Source organism: Cuculus canorus, chromosome 2 (genome assembly GCF_017976375.1).
Source record: "Cuculus canorus isolate bCucCan1 chromosome 2, bCucCan1.pri, whole genome shotgun sequence".
Lineage (NCBI taxonomy): Eukaryota > Metazoa > Chordata > Aves > Cuculiformes > Cuculidae > Cuculus > Cuculus canorus.
In genome coordinates, this window is record NC_071402.1 from 22,975,570 (window position 1) to 22,994,274 (window position 18,705).

Sequence of the window (18,705 nt, forward strand, 5' to 3'; positions counted from 1 at the left end):
TGGCAACACAAACAAGCCCATTAGTAAGTGCAATTTGCAGCAGAGCAGTTTCCTTCAGCCTAAAACGGTAACAACTGAGCAGTGCCTTTTAGGCAGTGTATTATGGGAGAGGCTGAAGTGTCATTTGGCACTGCAGCTATGGCTGAAATTTCCAGTATAATGGAAACATAAATGAAGATAATTGTACCTGTGTTCCTGAAAAGTTCAAAAAACTCATGGATAAAAGAGCTGGGCTAGGGCCTGGGGAAAGTAGTACTCATACAAGACAGCAAGCAGACTAGGCTGTGAAAGAGTGAGGGGGGTGCTGTATAGTGTGGTCTTGCAAGAGCACTGTCAGGAATCATGGCTGAGGTCACAGGGATCAGGATGAAACTTTTAACAGGTTACACCTGACAAATTTGAAAGCTGTAAAGATGGCAGAATAACTGAATATGCTGACCTAACCAGTGAAACTAGCAGTTATTCCCAGTGACCTTCACAGAACATTTCTGCTATCTTCTATATAAAAACTGCTCATCACTCAGCTCCCTCTTAGCTCTACCCCCCACTACAGCTGTGCCAGATCCACAGACCTAACCCAACCAACCACTGCTGGCGCACAGAGAGTGGCATTCAAACACTGTGCTACTGAGCCTTTTATTTGATTTCAGAAACAGGATTTGATAAAAGCACAACTGAACCCAGGCAGCAAACACTCTGGGATGTGGGGAGCAGTCTTGCCTGGCCCCCAAGCCACAGTGGCCACAGGCCAAGGTTTTGCTCAGGCCTCCACCACTTGTTTAAGGAAGAAGACGGGGCTGGTGGAGATTGTCATCTCTATGGTACAGAGCACTGTTTACAAGTTTCTTTATTTAATGAAAAACAAAATAATCCACCTAGCACACAGTTTTATGAGCTCTGTGGGAGAAGAGAGCATTTTGCAGCCCTGTATCACAAAATCCAGGCAACAATTACAATTCAGATTATATTTCGCTTTCATCTAAAATACACGGATTTTTAGAAACTTCCTTTCTTCTCTGGGGGCCTCTCTTGCTGCCTCACCTTTTGCTGTCTCTTCTAGTTTTTGTTCCTTTTTTTTTCCACATGCACAATTGTGTTGTTACAGGTTTGCTTCAGCAAGGAAAAATGAAGCATAAATTAGGAACGCAAGGAAAGAGAGAGAGAACTGTGAGGTCTGCTTGCCTTTTCAATACCTTATTGTTAGCGACTCAAATCAGATTTGCAGCAGCCCCACTGTTTGTGCCAGAGGTATCTAAGGGCCTGTTCCTGCTCTGGAGTAGCCAATTCTCCCTGGCTAAGAGGCAATTATTCCAGGCAAGGATTCTCCTCTCCTCAACAAAGCTCCCCTTCAGCTAAACCCTGGCTGTTCCACTGCATGGGCGGCTGCCCATTGCAATGCACAAAACGCCGCTCGCTCTCCTTCCGGCAGCAATCTTCCCTTACAATCAGTAAGCATCTTTTCTTACTTGGAGCACTCATAGCCAGACGATAGCCATAACCAATTTATGAGCACTACATGCAGACTGGGAGATGCCCTTTACAAACAAACCTTTTAAGAGCTGGGCTGCCCTTGTCTGCATAAATGCTGAAAGGGAGGAGTCAACCTCTGCTATTCCACCTTAGTTAACAGAATCTTAAAGCAATGAAAAGAGCAGAGCGTGTCCCTCAGAGGTGTTGTTGTATATGACTGTGCTGGGGAGAAGCTAAAGTAAAGGGGATAAATGTTCCAGGAACAGCCACTCAGTAAGTGAACAGTTGGGATGGCTGGAAAGGCACAGGTGTACCAACCCAGAGCCTCCCCAGAGAACATTTTCTCTAAAACCCATGTTTTCTCATTTAAAAACTAAATATCCATCTCCTCTGGCTTGAGAGATGGTCTGCAGCATAATCAACCGACGCACTCATTGTGTTTACTCTGCAAACAGACCGAAACAATAGCACCGAGAAAAATAAAAAACTTCCTCATCACTCCCATCCCTGCAATCAGCTCTGTGGGAGGTTAATGGTCAGACGCAATTATTGTGATTTAACATAGTCAATCATTTCAAAGATTATATCCGAAGCAGCCAGCCAAAACAACAAAACTTGCTTTAAGAAATCTCCTCTATTAATTAAGGTCATTGGATGGGAGGAAGGGCTTCTCTTAAGAAATGAGGCTTGTGTGCGCGTGCATTCCCTTTCCTTTTTTGTGACTGTTGAACCTTCTGGACAATTTCAACCAAATGTGACAGAAGAGTAGCAAAGTCCCCCATAAAAAGAGGGGATAAATACTTTGTATTTTAATATATACCAAGAAAACCCAACCTCCTAAGCAAGGTAAGCTCCCCTCATCCTGTCAGGTCCCCTTCCATGCTGGGGCATCCCCAGCTGCTCCTCATGACAGCAGGCAACTGCTTGGAGGAAAGTGGTTCTGGTGGCACCTGGACCATGGGGAAGGGTCCTATGGAGTGTTCCCAATGGAGAGATCTGCTCTGAATGCCCCACGCGTGAGAAAAGCCTCAGTTGGAGCCTGCAATTAGTAACACATCCACAAATCTTATCAAAAGCTGCAAATCCATCAGTGACCGCATTCATGGAGAACCATTCACTCAAAGAAGGAATATGGGCCAAGATTGCAAATGGAAGATTCCCATCCAACCTGCCCAGCAATATCATCAAGTACCTGCTGTAGCTGCAGGCACATCAGCTAAAATCGCCTGACAGCGAGCGCAGAACAAGCTCAACCCTGACCGTGTCCATTCCTCACCCAGACTAGCTCACCGCCCCTCTACACCACAGTCGCCCCTCTACACCACAGTCGGGGGAGGAGGGTACTAACCAGACCACAGCTGGGAGGGGCAAGCCTGCACAAGCTGAAAGCACAGTATGGCTTCGAAAACCAGAGATGCAGCTTAACAACTGAAGATACCTTGTGCCTAAAAGTACCCCATTCATTTCAAGCTATCAATTGAGATCCTAATGAATGCAAAATGTTTCAGTTGCTTTATGTTAAATAGTAGTGGGTGGTTATGTATCTTAATTTATAGATGTGTGACAACGAAAGGTCTTTTCTGAAGAATGGTCTAGCTCAGGAGCTACACTACACCTCACTGAGATGTTCATGGCAAGACTAAAATTCAGATAGCCTTTATTTTGGAAAAACCTCTTCCATTTCCCACCTCACCCCCAACAGCAGAGGATTTTCTTGTTTCTACCATCTTACATGATTGGTGTGCTTTCCTCTTAAGAAAAGTTATGCACAAGTTTTCCAGATTTATACCAGTTACGGTGATTTCTGTATCTGCTAAACCGATATTTTTCAACTTATTTAAAACGAAGATTATTGAATTTTATAAAACCTGAACAAGTACAGTGTATAAATAAGGGGTGTTGAAAACTGTGCTCACTCTGCTTCGTTTCAGTTACTGCAGTACAACAACAGAATTTGGAGAGGTATATTGTGCCTTATGTCAATATATTAGCTGAATGGAAAGGGCTGGCCTTTCAAGCTCCTCTTCAGATTAGATAATGAACTTCTAACAGCCAGCACTTGGGGCTATAAAATCTTACTACAAGCCAATTCTCACCCAGCTTGATGCAATTTGTGAATTAGCTTACACGGAATCAGAAACGCCCATTAACATCTCAATGAACAATGGTGAAAGGTGGCAGTTTTGTGATCACAGCTTGATTTTCATTCAGAAATGACATTTCCTGCCTGCCAGTCTCTCTCAGCCAATTTTGAAGCTTAAGAGCTTTGTTGCATTTGCTAAATTCATGTAGCCCTCAACCTTCTTGCTAAATTTGCCATCGAACATAAGGCAGACCAATGCAGCTGTGGTTCAGCAAGGGCAGCAGCACCCTTCTCTCTTCCATTATACGCTCAGCATTACAGCCAGATCCAGCTGGTGCTAGCAAAGAAAGTCTCATCCTGCCTTGCCCAGGAACTACACCCCTGAAACACAAAGCAGGCTCTTAAAAGGGCCAAGGCAGGCACCCAGCTTAGGCATCTCCTGGGTTCTTTAATGCTTTTTGGAAATTGCATTTGTTCTGTCAGCAAACTTAATTTTTATTTTTTTTTAAGAATCGAGGTGCTTCATGCATATCCCTGCAGGATTCTTTGCCCCTCGATAATGCATCTGTGCAGCATCCTCTGCAAACTGTCCCTTGAGGAGCGGAGATGGGAGGCTTTGGTCCTTAGAGCTGTTACAAAGAGCACACAAATTTTAGCACCAAATTAATTGAAAAGGCAAGACAGACTCTTGTCACACTAGCTCCCAGCCCAGCATGCCAAGGCCATAGGATATTTATCATAAGCTCCTTTTTTGTTGGATGATAAGAAATTGCACTGGACAACTGTCTGCAATCAGGAAACCCTGGCAGAAACAAACTAAAATGAGATGCCAGCCAAAGGGACTATTTTTTATGCTGCACCCTGGGCTTCTGATCCCTTAATTACCCAGACCAGAGACCTAGCTGAGTATGCTGAGCCTCAGTGTGCTATGGGAAGAACACCTGCCTGCGTTGTCTTTCTTCCCATGCAAAGTAAGAAATAAAGAACTTCGAGAGCATCTGCATTTTGTGCTCTGACAAAATGTATAAGCAGATGTCCCAGCCACGTCTAAGAGATGCAAGAAGAGATAGAGCTTCAAGTTCAGCTTTGACACAGCTAAGCAGGGCAAAGTGTGATCATTTACAAAAGTTTCAGTAGCTCTAGAGCCCTTTGTAAATTTAGTTTACACTGACATGTTCTCTGTTCAGCTGTAAGGCTAGAATAAAACAGATTTAGAGCAGATGCGCCTACGCTTTGTCTTGCGACTTACGTCCATATATGAAAATTCACAGGTACAAACTGAACTCCTGTGATCATTTAAAAGGCAGCTAAGGACAGACCCCACAGAGGCTGGAAAAGTTAATAGATTTTTGGATTCCAGATCACAATTTTTTGCCAGTGCTTATCATACAAATAAGTATAAATCAAAGTTAGCCCTAGTGCTTGAAACCATTTGTTCTAAAGGTTCTAAGGTTAGCTCAGTTTCCTACCCTCAGCACACTGCTTTTCCTAGACACCAAATTAAAAAAACACACACACACAAAACAAAACAAAAGAACCACGGGTGACTCACTGCAAGTTTTGATTTATTTAGATAAAAAAAAAAAAAGTTTTGACTCCTCAGGATTTATTGCCAAAAGTATAATTAAAAACTCAGCAACATTGTTTTTTCAATTAGATAATAGTGTTCCGTTAAAACTACAAAGGAGCATAAATGTTTAACGAACAGGAAAATTATGGCCCACATCTCTTGGTATTTTGTCTTTCGTAGCCGACAATCACATCGCTCCCAGACGCACTAAGAGGTCTCCAAAATGCACTTAACCCAACCCAGTGAGCATATAAATGTACAAATGACTTGAGAGTGAAGGCAAATGAAAGCATTCAGACCACCAAGAAACCAGAAGATAAGATGCCCTCTGGCCCAGCCAGCAGTCCGTACTAAGAAAAAAAAATCCCATTAAAGAAGCCGAGTAATTTTGCCTACTAATGAATGCAGGCTTGGGACTTTTGCAATTTTGGGACAATTATTCTTTTAGAGCACAAATCTGAACAAGATTACACACGTTAAATGATTAAAAGGAATTGTTTTACCTTTACCAAATACTTCAAGAGAAAATAATATACTGAGAACAGAAACAGCAAGTGGCAAAAGAGACCAGTTTAACAATTAGATGCCTACTAGACGTTTTATTTGTTTTTACTCAGAACAAAAATAACTTGAGCATGTAATAGTGATTAAAAAGATTAAAACAAATAGGTGACTCATTAACATTGACAAAAAAATATTATGAAGTACGTCAAAGTGGAGGTACTAAAAAGAAATCCGACACAAGGATTAAATACACACAGTAAACGCCTACTGAGGACCAGTTCAAGTAGGCAATTACTCACTCCGAGACAGACTTTTTATAGCTATGAATTCAAAGACTTGTTTTGTTTCACTTTTAATTAAATATAATTTCCACTAGACAAACTTCTGTTAGTACTGCAGAGTAGCCCGATGCCCCCTTCCCGGTTTTTTTTAAGCCAGGCAGCAAACAGCCTCAAAAAAGGCAGGTTTCAGCAAGTTCATAAAAAAACTATTGACAATTCAAAACAATGTGGATACTCTGAAGCTCACAACATGACTGCAGTAGCCAAAAGAGTTGATCAGAATTAGCAATTACTTAGCAGCTTCAGACCAGGCCATGCTCCATTTTGCTAAGAAGCGTACTTCCAGCATGTGCAGCACCCAGGTTTGTTTTAGCTGACTTGAAACAGCCATGCCAGCAGGAGGCTTTAAAATTAAAACCGGGTCATGACAAGGCTTCACAGACCTGATGCAGTTTAACCTGACCCCTGACCCTGTGGCCCTTGTTCATTCATTGCTTCCACCGAGTTAATGGAATAATTACCGCACTGATAGCACTGACTGCAGTTTTTTTCAGAATATGAATTCTTTTACACAGGAGGAAAACCTGAATTCAATAACTGAGCAATCCTAGGAGTTAAGATTCCCCACAAATATTTTTAAAAGCACACAAAACCAAAAATATACTTTACAGAACAACCGAAATACAGAATTATGGAAGATGCAAGTATCTCCCATTATAAGGGAAATTAACAGGTCTGTGGATATATGTAATCCTTGAGGCTGAAGACATATTCTCAAGCTACAGGTATGTTGCAATATTTGACTTCTCCACAGTTCACATGAACTTAATATGGTTTCCTTGGTTAAATATTTCGTAAGCAACAGTTCTCTTCTTTATGAAGTTAGTACTATCAAAGAACAGGACAGCTGTCCCAGCATACTAGGATGTCTGAAATAATTACTAATTTTAATTAGCTACTACTGTGCCAATCACTGATTAAAAAGCTAATGGAGATTCATCCCAGGATGAATTTCTAGATCAGCATTTGAAAGCGCTGTTTTTTGCGTGTGTGTGAGTGTATAAAGAAAGGGTAGCTTCACTGGCTGCTCCATAATAATAGGGGAAAAAAATTTAAGGTAACAATCAACGGTCTGCACTGGATTAATCTTTGTGGAAATATCTGACAACAAATGTCAACTGGTGTAATATCATTTCCCCTTCAGATGTCCCTGCCAGAATAAAAGTGGTGATGTCCCTGATGACCCTTCCACCGGGAAGAGGTTACTCAATCACTACAATCAAGCAAGTGACCTGGGAAAATCCTGTCCCTCCTGTTTTGCTTTGATCTTCAGTCTGGTCTCAGACTTCAGCACCAGAGAGACAGCAGTGTTAACAGCAAGACGTAACCATTTGATACCCTTATTCCTCTCTGTTAAGCTTATAGTTGCTAGATCTATATGATTCTGCACGTTGATTTTCCACCTTCCTTGCACAGAGATGGTCTTCTGAGGAACATTGATGACAACATGTCTGATATTTCAAAAGCACAAGCACTAAATACCTGTAATTCCTGTCTCTCCATTCCATTCCCAGATGAGTAACACTTTGGAAAACCCATCTCAATGGATGTCCTATCTAGACACTCAGCAGTGGGAAAAAAAGCCCTGAGTATTCTGTGACCTATTTACCACTCAGCATCTGCTGACGGGAAACAGGTTTAGCCCTCAAAGAAAAATTTAAGAACAATTCACAGAGTCACACCATAAACCCCAAACGCCCTTTGCTGTTATGCACTAGATGCTTAAGTTAAATTTTATGAAGGCAGCATCTACTTTCACACAGAGGAAGAAACAGGAAAGCAAGGGAAAATTACTCTATGAAGAGTCCAAGATCAACTTCTGCCACAAACACTACCAAGTAACAACCTGGATGTGAACACCACTCTGCTGACACACAAGCAGGTCTGAACCCATTCCTACCTCCAGGCTCACCCTCCCCTTGGTTATTTACCCACAAGCATATGCTCAGCTGCAGACCAAGGCTGCCTTAATGCCCTCCTTAATGTGGTCAGCCTGAGCATGCCCCAGCCCCGTCTCCCCTGTGTCCTGAGTCGCTCTTGCACACACTGGGGTTGCTGGGAGCCCAACCAGCCTGACTGACAGGCAGTCACGCAGCTGGCCAGGGAGCAAGAGAGCCACAGCAACCAGCACGCTTGGACCTGCTACCATGCCTGCTCTTCATGCAACTGCAGTCCCAGCCTACACGGAACTCACAGCTCTACACAACATCAGAAGCAGCAGGGACACAACTGTGTCACGTACCAGGCAGATCCCAAGTAGTTGTACAATTGCTGCTCCTCATCCACAGCAGAACTGGCCATCTCTAGAACCCTGTTAAGTGTCACAAGTATTGGGGCCACCAATTAGCCTCACTAATGCGTTAAAGCCACTAATCTGGAGTTCACCAGTGATAACTTTTTTTCTGTATGCTACAGTAAGAGCAATTTTTCAGCCTATAAATGCAGAACTGAACCCTGGAACCATCTTCACATCCTGCAAAGGGATGCTCCGTCCTCCTTGCACTGCAGCCCCTAGCCTCCATTCAAACCCCTCATGATGGCTCTCAGAATTGGACGGGAACACAAGCAGCTGCATGGACCTCCAAAATGTTCATAGAGGCAGGGACACCCATTTCCTTCTGCAGAGGTTCTAGTTAGAGCAGCTCCATTTCCTTGCAACCCATCTGCATACAAAGAACCCAGACCAATGAAAAATGGATGTTAGAAATAACCTCCAAGAGGAGACCAGCTACTCTCAACCCAACGCTCTCCTGAGCCAGTTCTCTAGCTGCAAACAGCTCATTGACACAGATGAGAAGGCAGAATGGAGGCAGGAGCAAGTGGCCACAGCCTGCTTAAGTCGGTACTACCTCTGAAAAATGCATGTGAAATCATGCCTTATCTCTTCTGACCCATCGGAGTTTGTGGAAGCAAGCAGGCAAGACCCAGCTTAGGCAGAAAGACTAAAGGGAAAAACAGGGAGATATGCACACTATCTTAAGGATAATCTCCCTTTCCAAGCTCCTTAGTTAGCATTAGAATCAAACGACCGGATTCTTTAGCATTTTCACCTGACTGCCCACCTTTCTCCCTGAAAGCCGATGGTGCAGGTAGCACTACAGCACCCTTGTCCTTCCCTCCAAAGAGGGACACTGGAAGAAGCCCTGTGGAGACACTGTCCAGTGGGGTATACAGACTATCCAAAAAACTCAGCAAATCCCATGGAAGGATGAGAATGGAACGTATTTTACCACACCTTCTATATCCCCTCAGCTGCTTAGTCCTCTACATCAGCACTTTACTAGCACAAACCCCACAAAAACATGTCCAATGACACTGGCAAATTAACTGACCTCGAAATAATGAGCTTCCCTCTCCCATCTTGCCTGCAGGGAAGATCTGTTTTTAAGTAAAATAAAAGCCATGTGGAGGAGAACAATGTTGTGCTCTCTGGATTAGGTTTTAATTGGATATAATTAGAGCCTAAGAAAAACAACAAAAAATACCCTTCCTCTGCAAAGTCTCCCACCTCCCCCACCCCCACCCACCAGTCTAATATCTCATTCCACCTGGTCATCTTTCCTGAAAACAAATGTGTTTGTCTTCTCACGTTACGCTTTTGTATAGAGAGCCCAGGGGATTTCTTTACTTTTTATTTCCTTTTCAAACTCTTACCTACCATCTATGAATTTTCTAAACACCTTAACCAGAAACATATCACAGGCATACCTGCAACTGGGGAAGCGCTGTTACCTGAAGGTACGTGCTCTGCAGTGCTTTCACGTTCCTCACAGCGGTAACAGCAGCAGCACTACAGAGAGCAGGGGATGAAGGACATTAACGCTCCTGTCTCAGTAGCTTACACCTATGCCATATTGTTCCTGTCCGGAAGGAAGGATAGTCCTGTAGCTTAGTAGTGTCCTAGACCCAAATGGGAACCACTTTTGCCCTAGTTTCTTACATGAGTTGGGTTTCAACTGCACTGGTTTTCTGTTTCAAAACCGTCTGTGGTATGAAGCTGCTCCTTCTCCCCCTTTATACTCTGCTCCCATTGACTGTGTTTGCTCTGCTGTATCGTAGTTCTTGACCCTGTGCTGAAACTACTGACAACTAGACACGGTCAGTGAGCAACACGGGCCCTCTTCATACCTGCAGCTTTGGGATGCCCTCGATCGCTGCTTGTTGCCAGCTCCTTCACAGTTAATCTGGTTCTCCTCCCAACTCAATGACTGCTCTTCCAACTGCTCCTCCTTGCCTCAACGACATCCCTCAGGGCTCAGGGCTGTGTCCTTATTCCCTCCCTTGCACTTAAACCATTTACTGCTCTTATCTCACCACCTGAGGCATTAGCTCCCTTCCCCAGCTCAGATAATAGAATCAGTTTGGGCTGGAAGGGACCTTAAAGATCATCCAGCTCCACCATCCAACCTGGCCTTGAACACCTCCAGCGATGGGGCAGCCACAGCTTCCCTGGGAAACCTGTGCCAGTGCCTCACCACTCTCATAGCGAAGAAACTCTTCCTAGTATCTAGTCTAAATCTGCCCCTCTCCAGTTTATATCCATTGCCCCTCGTCCTGTCACTACAAGCCTTTGTGAACAGCCCCTCCCCAGCTTTCTTGCAGCCCCTTCAGGTACTGGAAGGTCGCAGTAAGGTCTCTTCGGAGCCTTCTCCAGGCTGAACAAGCCCAACTCTCTCGGCCTGTTCTGGCATAGGAGGTTCTCCAGCCCCCTGATCACCTTTGTAGCCCTCCTCTGGACCCTAAACTCCACTTTGTTCTCAACTACTACAACAAATAGTTTAGTTTCACGGCAGTAGCTACCTTTGCACTACCCCACCATCAGCTGATGTTTGAAAAAGCCAGGACTAAAATACTTTTTTTTTCATTTTTCTCCTCTGAACCACCCCATCAGCTCCCAATCAGGGCAGTCAAGCCTGTTGTTTTCTTTTGTCGGATAATCTCTTTCACTCCTTGACAGGCAGGCTGTCACCAGGCCTGTCTCAGGCTCCAAGACGAGGCTCCTCCTCTCTGCCTCCCTCGCCACAAAGGCTCCCGGGCAGCCCGACAGGGCTGGCACCTGAGCCGCACCAAGCGCCGCCCGCATCGCGCTCATGGCCGGGGCGCTCTTACCTGCGCCAGCAGGAAAACAGCCCTGCCGGCTCCTGCTTGGCCTCTGCCACCTCCCACCCTCCATTTTCCCTGCCCCATTCCTCTCCCCATCCTCCTCCTCCTGCAAGAAACACCAATAACCCGAGCAGGTAAAATGGCCCGGCGGCTCCCAGGCGCCTCCACGGTGGGAAAGGCTTTGGCTTTGCCCCACGCGAACCAGGGAAAGGGGTAAATGAATGGGACGTGGTCCCGTCGCAGCCCCTCTGTCGCCCGTTCGGGACCGGGGCCGGTGTCTCCGAGCGGTTCCCACGTCCTCCTCCACCGGAGCAACTGGAAAAGTTACTTTTTAACCCTGGCCGGAGGCACCGGTATCCGGGAAAACAAGGTGAGGGCGCCTGGGCTCGGGGAGCACCGGGACGGGTCCCGGGAGCACGGGGGGAGGGGGGAAAGTGATGAAAAGCCCTTTGTTGAGCTCGCACAAAAGCAAAGGAGTTTTTGGCGTCGGGCGAGAAGCGCTCGCTCCCGAGAAGAGAAACCTCGAGGTGAAAGGGAAAAGGGAAAAAAAAAAAAAGGGAAAAAAGGAAAAAAAAAAAAGGGAAAAAAAAAGAAAAGAAGAAAAAAAAAAGAAACTAAAAAAAAGGCAAAAGAAAAAAAAGGGGGTGAAAACGGGAGGGAGAGGATAAAAATCCAAACTCCAGGAGTTATTAAAACAAAAGAGGCGAAGCCCCGCAGCCAGGTGGGGAGCGGCCGTGTCCAAGGGCGCTGCGGAGCTGCTGCCGCCCGCTCCGGCGTCGTTCCCCGTTGCAGGAGCCCCGTCCCGGCGGGAGCAAGCCCCGTCCCGGCAGGAGGGAGCCCCGCGGAGCGGGAGCGGCGGTGCCTGCGATCACTTACTTGTCCGTCTCTTGTGACATGTTTGATCCAATGAACTCTTTCCCCTTTTTCCCGGTGCCTCCGTCTCCCTGGCGGAACTGGACTTTCAGGTCTGTGCAGGTGAAGGTGTGTTGTGTGTGAAACGCCCGGGACGGCAGAACCAGAGCTACTGGTAATTCTGCTTTCCTTTCCCCCCCTCTCTGGGCTCCGCAGGCACAGGTAGAGCCGAGCCCCCTCCCCCTGGCACGCGGGGCCGGCCGCGCAGGTAACTTTCCCGAGCGGCGCCGGATTCTTTCGGAGCGGGAGCGGAGTCGGGGGGGGGGGGGGGGGGGTGCGAGCCGAGCGCTGATTGGGCGGCGGGGCCGGCAGGTGCGATGCCATTGGAAGGGGCGCGCAGGTAAGGGCGCAGCGGCCAGGTAGCGCCGCCGGGGAGGCAGGGACGGAGGCAGCCGCGCTGCCAAACGAGCTCGCCCTGCCCCCGCATCTCTCCCGCGCTGCTCCTCTCCCGCCACGTGCTCTGCCCGCTCCTCGCCCAGCTCCTCACCCCACGCCTCGCCTGCACCTCTCCCACCCTGCTCCTCTCCCGCCACGTGCTCTGTCTGCTCGTCACCTTGCGCTTTGCCCATGGCTCTCCTGCTCCTCTCCTGCGCCTTGCCCGCTTGTCACCACTCCACGCCCGGCCCACACTGTGCCCGCTCCTCTGCCCACTCCTCTGCCTCCTCCTCTCCTGTGCCTTGCATGCCCTGCTCCTTGCCGACTCCTTGCTCAATCCATGCTCTGCTGGCACCTCGCCTGCTCCGTGCCCTGCCTGCTCCTCACCCTGTGTCTCACCCGCTCCTCTCTCTCTCCTCGCCCACCCCACTCCTCTCCCGCACCTTGCCTGCCCCGTGCCCTGCCCGCTCCTCGCCCTGCGCCTCACCAGGGCCTCTACTGCCCCGCTCCTCTCCTCCTGCCCTGCCACGTGCTCTGCCTGCTCCTTGCCCACCCTGTGTCCTGCCCGCTTCTCGCCCCACTTCTCACCCCGCTCCTCTCCCACTTGTTGCCGGCGCTCTGCCGGCTTGTTGCCTGCATCTCACCTGCCCTTCTGCCCACTGCTCTCCCACACCTCGCCCACTCCTCACCTGCACCTCGCCCGCTCGTTGCCCACCCCATGCTCTGCCCATGCCCCGCTTCATTCTTTGCCTGCTCCTCACCCATGCTGCACCTCTCCCATGCATTTTCTTTTTTGGTTGGGTTTCAGGGTTTTTTTTTTTGTTATTGACCTTACCGACAGTTAGGAGTGTCCGGATTTGATGTTGGTGAACGTCTTGGTGCAGAAGACATCTCATGGGAGAGGGATGAAGTGGTACCAGGCGATGACATTAGGAAGTAAGCATTAGACATTAGAAAGAAATTCCTCATAATGAGGGTGGTGAGGCTCTGGCACAGGTTGCCCAGGAAAGGTGTGGATGCCCCATCCCTGGAAGTTCTCAAGGACAGATTTGATTGTTTGGTTGTTTTGCCTGTTGAAAAGAAGGCTGAGGGGAGACCTCATCACTGTATGCAACTCCCTGAAAGGAGGTTGTAATGAGTTGGGTGTTGGTCTCTTCTTCCAAGTGATAGGTGGTTTAGATTGGACATTGGGAAAAATTTCTTCACCGAAAAGGTTATCAGGCACTGGAACAGCTGCCCAAGGAGGTGTTTGAATCACCATCCCTGGAGGTATTTAAAAGGCAGGTAGATTAAGTGCTTAGGGATATGGTTTAGTAGTGGACAGATACTGTTGGACTTGATCTCAGTCTTTTCCAACCAAGTGATTCTGTTCTATAGATGGGGCCTTGAGAAGCCTGGTCTAGTGGAAGGTATCCCTGCCCATGGCAGGGAATTTGGAACTGGATGATCTTTAAGGTCCCTTCCAACCCAAATCATTCTACAATTCTATGATGACAGCCACCGCATGGATCTGAGAACTAACAGTTGAGCTGGGGGGGCTGGAAGGAGAAGGCTGGAGAGAAAATGGGAAAGCTGCAATGGAGTGTTTACTGAGGAAGGTTCTATTATGCAGAGGCAAAGTGAATAGAGAGGAGTGCACCATCGATCTGTCAGTCACTCATCAGTTAAGCGCACCTTGCTGTGTACTGTGCCTGAGGATCTAAGTGGGCTTTAAGAGTATGGGCAGCAGCTTTGCCCCTGATGGGGAAGGTGAGGAAGAGGGCCTTTCACCCTCTTGGGTCAAGTAGAGAAGAAGTGGGAGGGTAACAGACTTGCATCTGCCCTCACCCATTCTCAGTCCCCATTCCTCCACCAGAGGACAGGTCAGAATCCCACTGATTCTTCCCCCGTCCTGGAGACATCTTCCTGTACTAGGCATCCAATATGACCTCTGCTGTACAGTGCTGCATGTGTAAAAGAATGCACCGTTACGTTACCGTTCTATTACTTAGTGATCTTTCCAAGAAAATTAGCTGAATGATGCAGAACCCACCAAATTTATACTGTCTTGGGTGAAGGGATTTTCCGTTTTCTACTTTAGATTTCACTTGACAGAGGAATGCAGTAGAAGGGATATTCACAGAGATACATAAGTATTTGGCTATACAAGCATGTATACATATATATATGTATATATAACATGTAATATTCTGATTCGGGTCCTGATCTTCTTTTACCTATTCCTGCAGCTGAAATCAAACTTGTCTCCGTAAAGGCTTTGGTATTATGGAATTGGGATCAGGCACAAATATGTATTACTGGGTTTCAAACCTTGTCTGTATTCATAGTAACTCACCAAACAAAGCCAATTCAATATAAATCACTTTTAAGTCAGCTTAAACATAGCCCGGTGAAGATTTCTGTCACTTTAAGTAAATAGAATAGGAAAAACACTTAGTTAGATTAATGATGCTTTGATAGAGCACACGATGTTGGGTAGACATTCTGTTCCTCCACCAGTCATGGGTACGAAACATTATTATAGAATCTGTAAATCCAATCAGAATTTGCTAATCTGCCCTGAATTTTGCATAACAAATGCTGGTATTGAACTTGTAAGCCATTATTCATAACAATGCTTGTATGAATTATTTTGTATAAAACATTTTGAGGAAGCTATAAGGCTTCATAAAACACTGAAGAGAAACAAGGTAGTTTATTCATTACAAGTAGAACAGTTGTTTTGAATACAGAATTGCTACGTAATCAAGCTGACCCTTTTGGGCACATTACCGTGAGATACCATGAGTTGTTTTAGACAAATAGTGGTAGAATGCTGTAACAGTTTATGTTAGTGGAGCCTGCCTGTTAACTGCAGAAATAATAAGGTTTCTTTCCCAAGTATTTGTTACGCTGAAAGAAACTCTGAGACCAGAAAAGATTACCTGTTTGAGCACCATCAATAGGATTAACACCAAATCAGGTATCCTCTTTCTCTTTTTTTGAATTTTTCAGTTATAAGAAACATTTGTATGTCATTTCTCCCTCCTCCCCCCTTTTTTTTCATGTATGAAATGTATAGAAAGAAGGAGAGAGAAAGATCATTGATGAGCACTTTTGAAAATGCCACCTTCCCCAAGGTAGAAACGTTGTTGATGTGTGATTTTACAAGAAAGAAAACTACATTTGATGCCATCTGCAGTCCTGGACCAAACCCAAACTGTAACTCAAACTGAAATGGAGTTTGTTGTTCAAGTACTGGGTCAAATACAAAACTGCCTTTAACAGCCTGCTCTCAGGAGAGATTCTCTTACAATGAGGTAGTTGGGAGACTGAATTACTGCTCACCATCTTAGGTGGTTTTCCAAGGTCAAAGTTAAGAATATAAGCAGAAAATACCGTAACAAATTCTTGATTTGAGGTTGTTGGAGATGACAAACGTTATTTAGTTGAGCCTTGCTTAGATGGGAAAACATACCCTGAAAATTATTTTACCTACGTAGGTAGACATAGGGCTCATCATTGTCTGGATGAGCCTTTTGCTTCCAACTGCAGACTGGAATCAAATTGAAAGTGTCGGAGTCCAGCTTTAGCTAAGCAGGTCAAACAAGTCCTGCCTAATCCAGCCTGATGCTCATTCTTCATGATCTACAAGATTATTATGAACTAATCTGTTAGTCATTGTAAAACCAGCTAATGTTATTTCTGGCCAGACCAGTCTCACTTCTTGTAGAGTGAAGCCTGTGTAAAGCAAAAATGAGTGTCATGCAATACGTTATTGAAAATCTAGGACTTGTCTTTGTACAGAACAGGAAAAATTTAAAATAGTAAACTACTATTTTTCAGCAGCTGAAGGGTTGGGGTTTTTTTTTGTGGCATTGTAAGGATTCAGCATAGAATTCAACTGTCTAAAGCTTTACCTCATGTTTACACTGTTTACTCCATAGCAGCTAGCGTTAACGTTGTTTGGACTTGCCAGCACTGGGTGAAGGAAATAGAGAGTGCAAATAAGGCTTAACTAGGCTTACAAATTGCACTAAGTACCTAAAATATCTCTCAGAAAACTATTAAAAGAAGTTTATGCGATAAAAGATGCTAGAGAGATATTTATGTCAAAACAGTGTTGTAAAGCAGTTCAGTGAGAGAGCAGATGTTTGAAAACAACTGGTTTCAGAAGGCAACAATTACCATGTTTTTATTTGTGTCTTTCTATGTCATTGATGGCCGTTGATCTAAAACATACTCTCTCGTAGCAAGTTCAAAGACAACCACCTACTTACTAATTTTGTGATAAGTAACGTTTACTGTTAATCCTCCCTATATCCTTTCCTTTGTAGTTGTCTTCTGTATGAAACAATATTTATTGGAATTTGAGCATACCTTGATCCTCAGCTGACTTCAATGAAGCCACCTTGTGCATCAAAATAAAGTTAAATGGTTTTGGTGCAACCCTGTTGTACTCCAAGTAGATTGTTCTTATCCTCTAAGAATTAATTACTCTGCACTGTTAACTTCGTTAAGGAAATTCTGATCCTGATAACAGTTTACTTCCCATGTTTCACAGTGAAACTATAAAAGTCCTATCAGAATAGATTTTGTGATTAATGGCAAGTCCTCCTGGATATCTGTCACGCTACCTATTTTGTGCTCCCCAAACAGGTCTGCTTGGTATCCCTTTAGAAACCTCCAGTGCCTCCATATCATGAATGACAGCAGCAGTTGAGTAGTGTGGAGGACCATGGAATATCAAGCATTTCCTGGCCACAGGGTAAGGTGTGGAGGCCAGCCTGGCACTTTCTGTTTGAAATGCTGATTTGCATTTCTTTTAGATTCATCAAAGCGGCATGGAAACATGTAAGAAGAAAAAAATAAAGCTCCTTCTTTTTTTTTTTTTTTTAATTTTTGTTTTGCTCGTTATGAGTGTAGAATTCATGGTTCTGAAGGATGTTAAAGTTTTAACATGACTATCCTGCATATGTGCAATGCTGAATTTAGGCAGCATGGCGCACACACAATATAGTTTCAGCTTAAAAGAGGAGAAGTCATTTTTAGTGATGAAAATAGCTCACAGCATGGAAATCCTTTCAGGACTGAGACATTGAGTCAGCTAAGAAGGCGGCAGAGTCTGACAATAAATAGGAATATTAGGTTCATACTTGATTAGTAGATGCTAAAGTACCATTCTGTTTCATAAAGATTACTCACAGTTTTGGAACCAATTCAACAGAATTTAATATAGAATGATAGCTTTTCTGCAGATGCTTTGATCTACGTGATAGCGCTTTTCAGTGATTCACTCAAGCATTTTGAAACATTGGAAAAATACAGTTAGGTCACCTAAAGATGGTAATTTTGCTTTTAGTGTAAAACCATAGAGTCAAAAAGAAGAAGATGGCATCTCTGAAAGACAGTTTAATGTCATGTGGGATCTAGGATCTATGTTAATTAAGGTGACATTAAAATTTTGTGATGTCATTACGGGGCAGAGCTAGCAAACCTAAATAACCTGACCTGTGAGAAGATGTTAAGAGTACCTCTTTCTGAAGCTTTGTCCAGCTTCCTGTGTTAATCAGCGAGATTTTTGCAACATCATAGAGCAAAACTGGAAATTCATAGATGCATTTTTAGATATCTTGATTTGAACTATTTTGGGATGAAGGTAAGGCGCTGTTAGTTTGTTTAGGTTGTGAACAGTTCCCGGGGAATATATGAGAAAAATTGCACTAATACCTATACATCCTTTGTTTTCTTTAACTACTAGAACAATTTTTTTTAATTGCCAGTGGTAGTTTAAAACCAACTTCTTATCAAAATAGAAGGGTTTTTTTATTTTTCTTCTTCTCCTCCTCCTTCTAACACAGAATTCCCGCAGTTGTACAAAATGAGCCTGTTTTCCTTTGTGGTGCAGTTGCGGGGAGGGGCGCGTTTGGGTTGGCCTTCTCTAAGTTCCTTGCAGGTCCAGGCTGAAGGGAGTGGGGATGGCCAAGTCTGTGTTCGCCACTGAGGCTGCAGCTCCCAGCTCTTATCAGCCAGTTCTTGAATCATTACTACTTACAGAGCATCACTTTAAAGGAATCTGAAATAGGGATGTGATCAACTTATGGAAAACCTAAGACCTTCAAATATCTTTGCATTGTCTATAAGCATGTTGAGAGTTTACAAAAAATTTAGATGCCCCACAGGTCTAAAATATTGCACTGCAATAATAAGCGTTCCAAAACCAATGACAAATGTGTCTCTTTTTGCTCTAACAGTCTGTCCTAAACCAGTTGTAAGTGTTCCAGCATGCACAAGGTGAAGGATGGCATATAAACAATTGCTTGTTTACTTTTCCCACACTCAGGAACCAGAGTAAATGCAGACCAAAG

The 18,705-nt window shown here is 44.9% G+C and overlaps 1 protein-coding gene and 1 long non-coding RNA gene across 6 annotated transcripts in view; one reads left to right on the plus strand and one right to left on the minus strand.

The window, feature by feature from the left end:
- GRHL2 (grainyhead like transcription factor 2) overlaps window positions 1–12,187 on the minus strand; it is a 68,547-nt gene extending 56,360 nt beyond the window's left edge. For 2 of the 4 annotated variants that reach the window (XM_054058131.1, XM_054058132.1), the window contains exon 1: window positions 11,948–12,187. In XM_054058131.1, coding sequence (XP_053914106.1) covers window positions 11,948–11,967 — 20 coding nt within the window. In that variant the 5' untranslated portion in view covers window positions 11,968–12,187. Of the gene's footprint in view, window positions 1–9,300; window positions 9,615–11,947 lie in introns of those variants that run through there. The other 2 variants (XM_054058129.1, XM_054058133.1) reach the window with 2 other exon arrangements.
- Window positions 10,120–18,705, plus strand: part of LOC128851179 (uncharacterized) — a 34,446-nt gene continuing 25,860 nt past the window's right edge. The window contains exons 1-2 of one of the 2 annotated variants that reach the window (XR_008448453.1): window positions 10,120–11,441; window positions 16,997–17,105. This is a non-coding gene — a long non-coding RNA (uncharacterized LOC128851179). The remainder of the gene's footprint in view (window positions 11,442–16,996; window positions 17,106–18,705) is intronic. The other variant, XR_008448451.1, reaches the window with a different exon arrangement.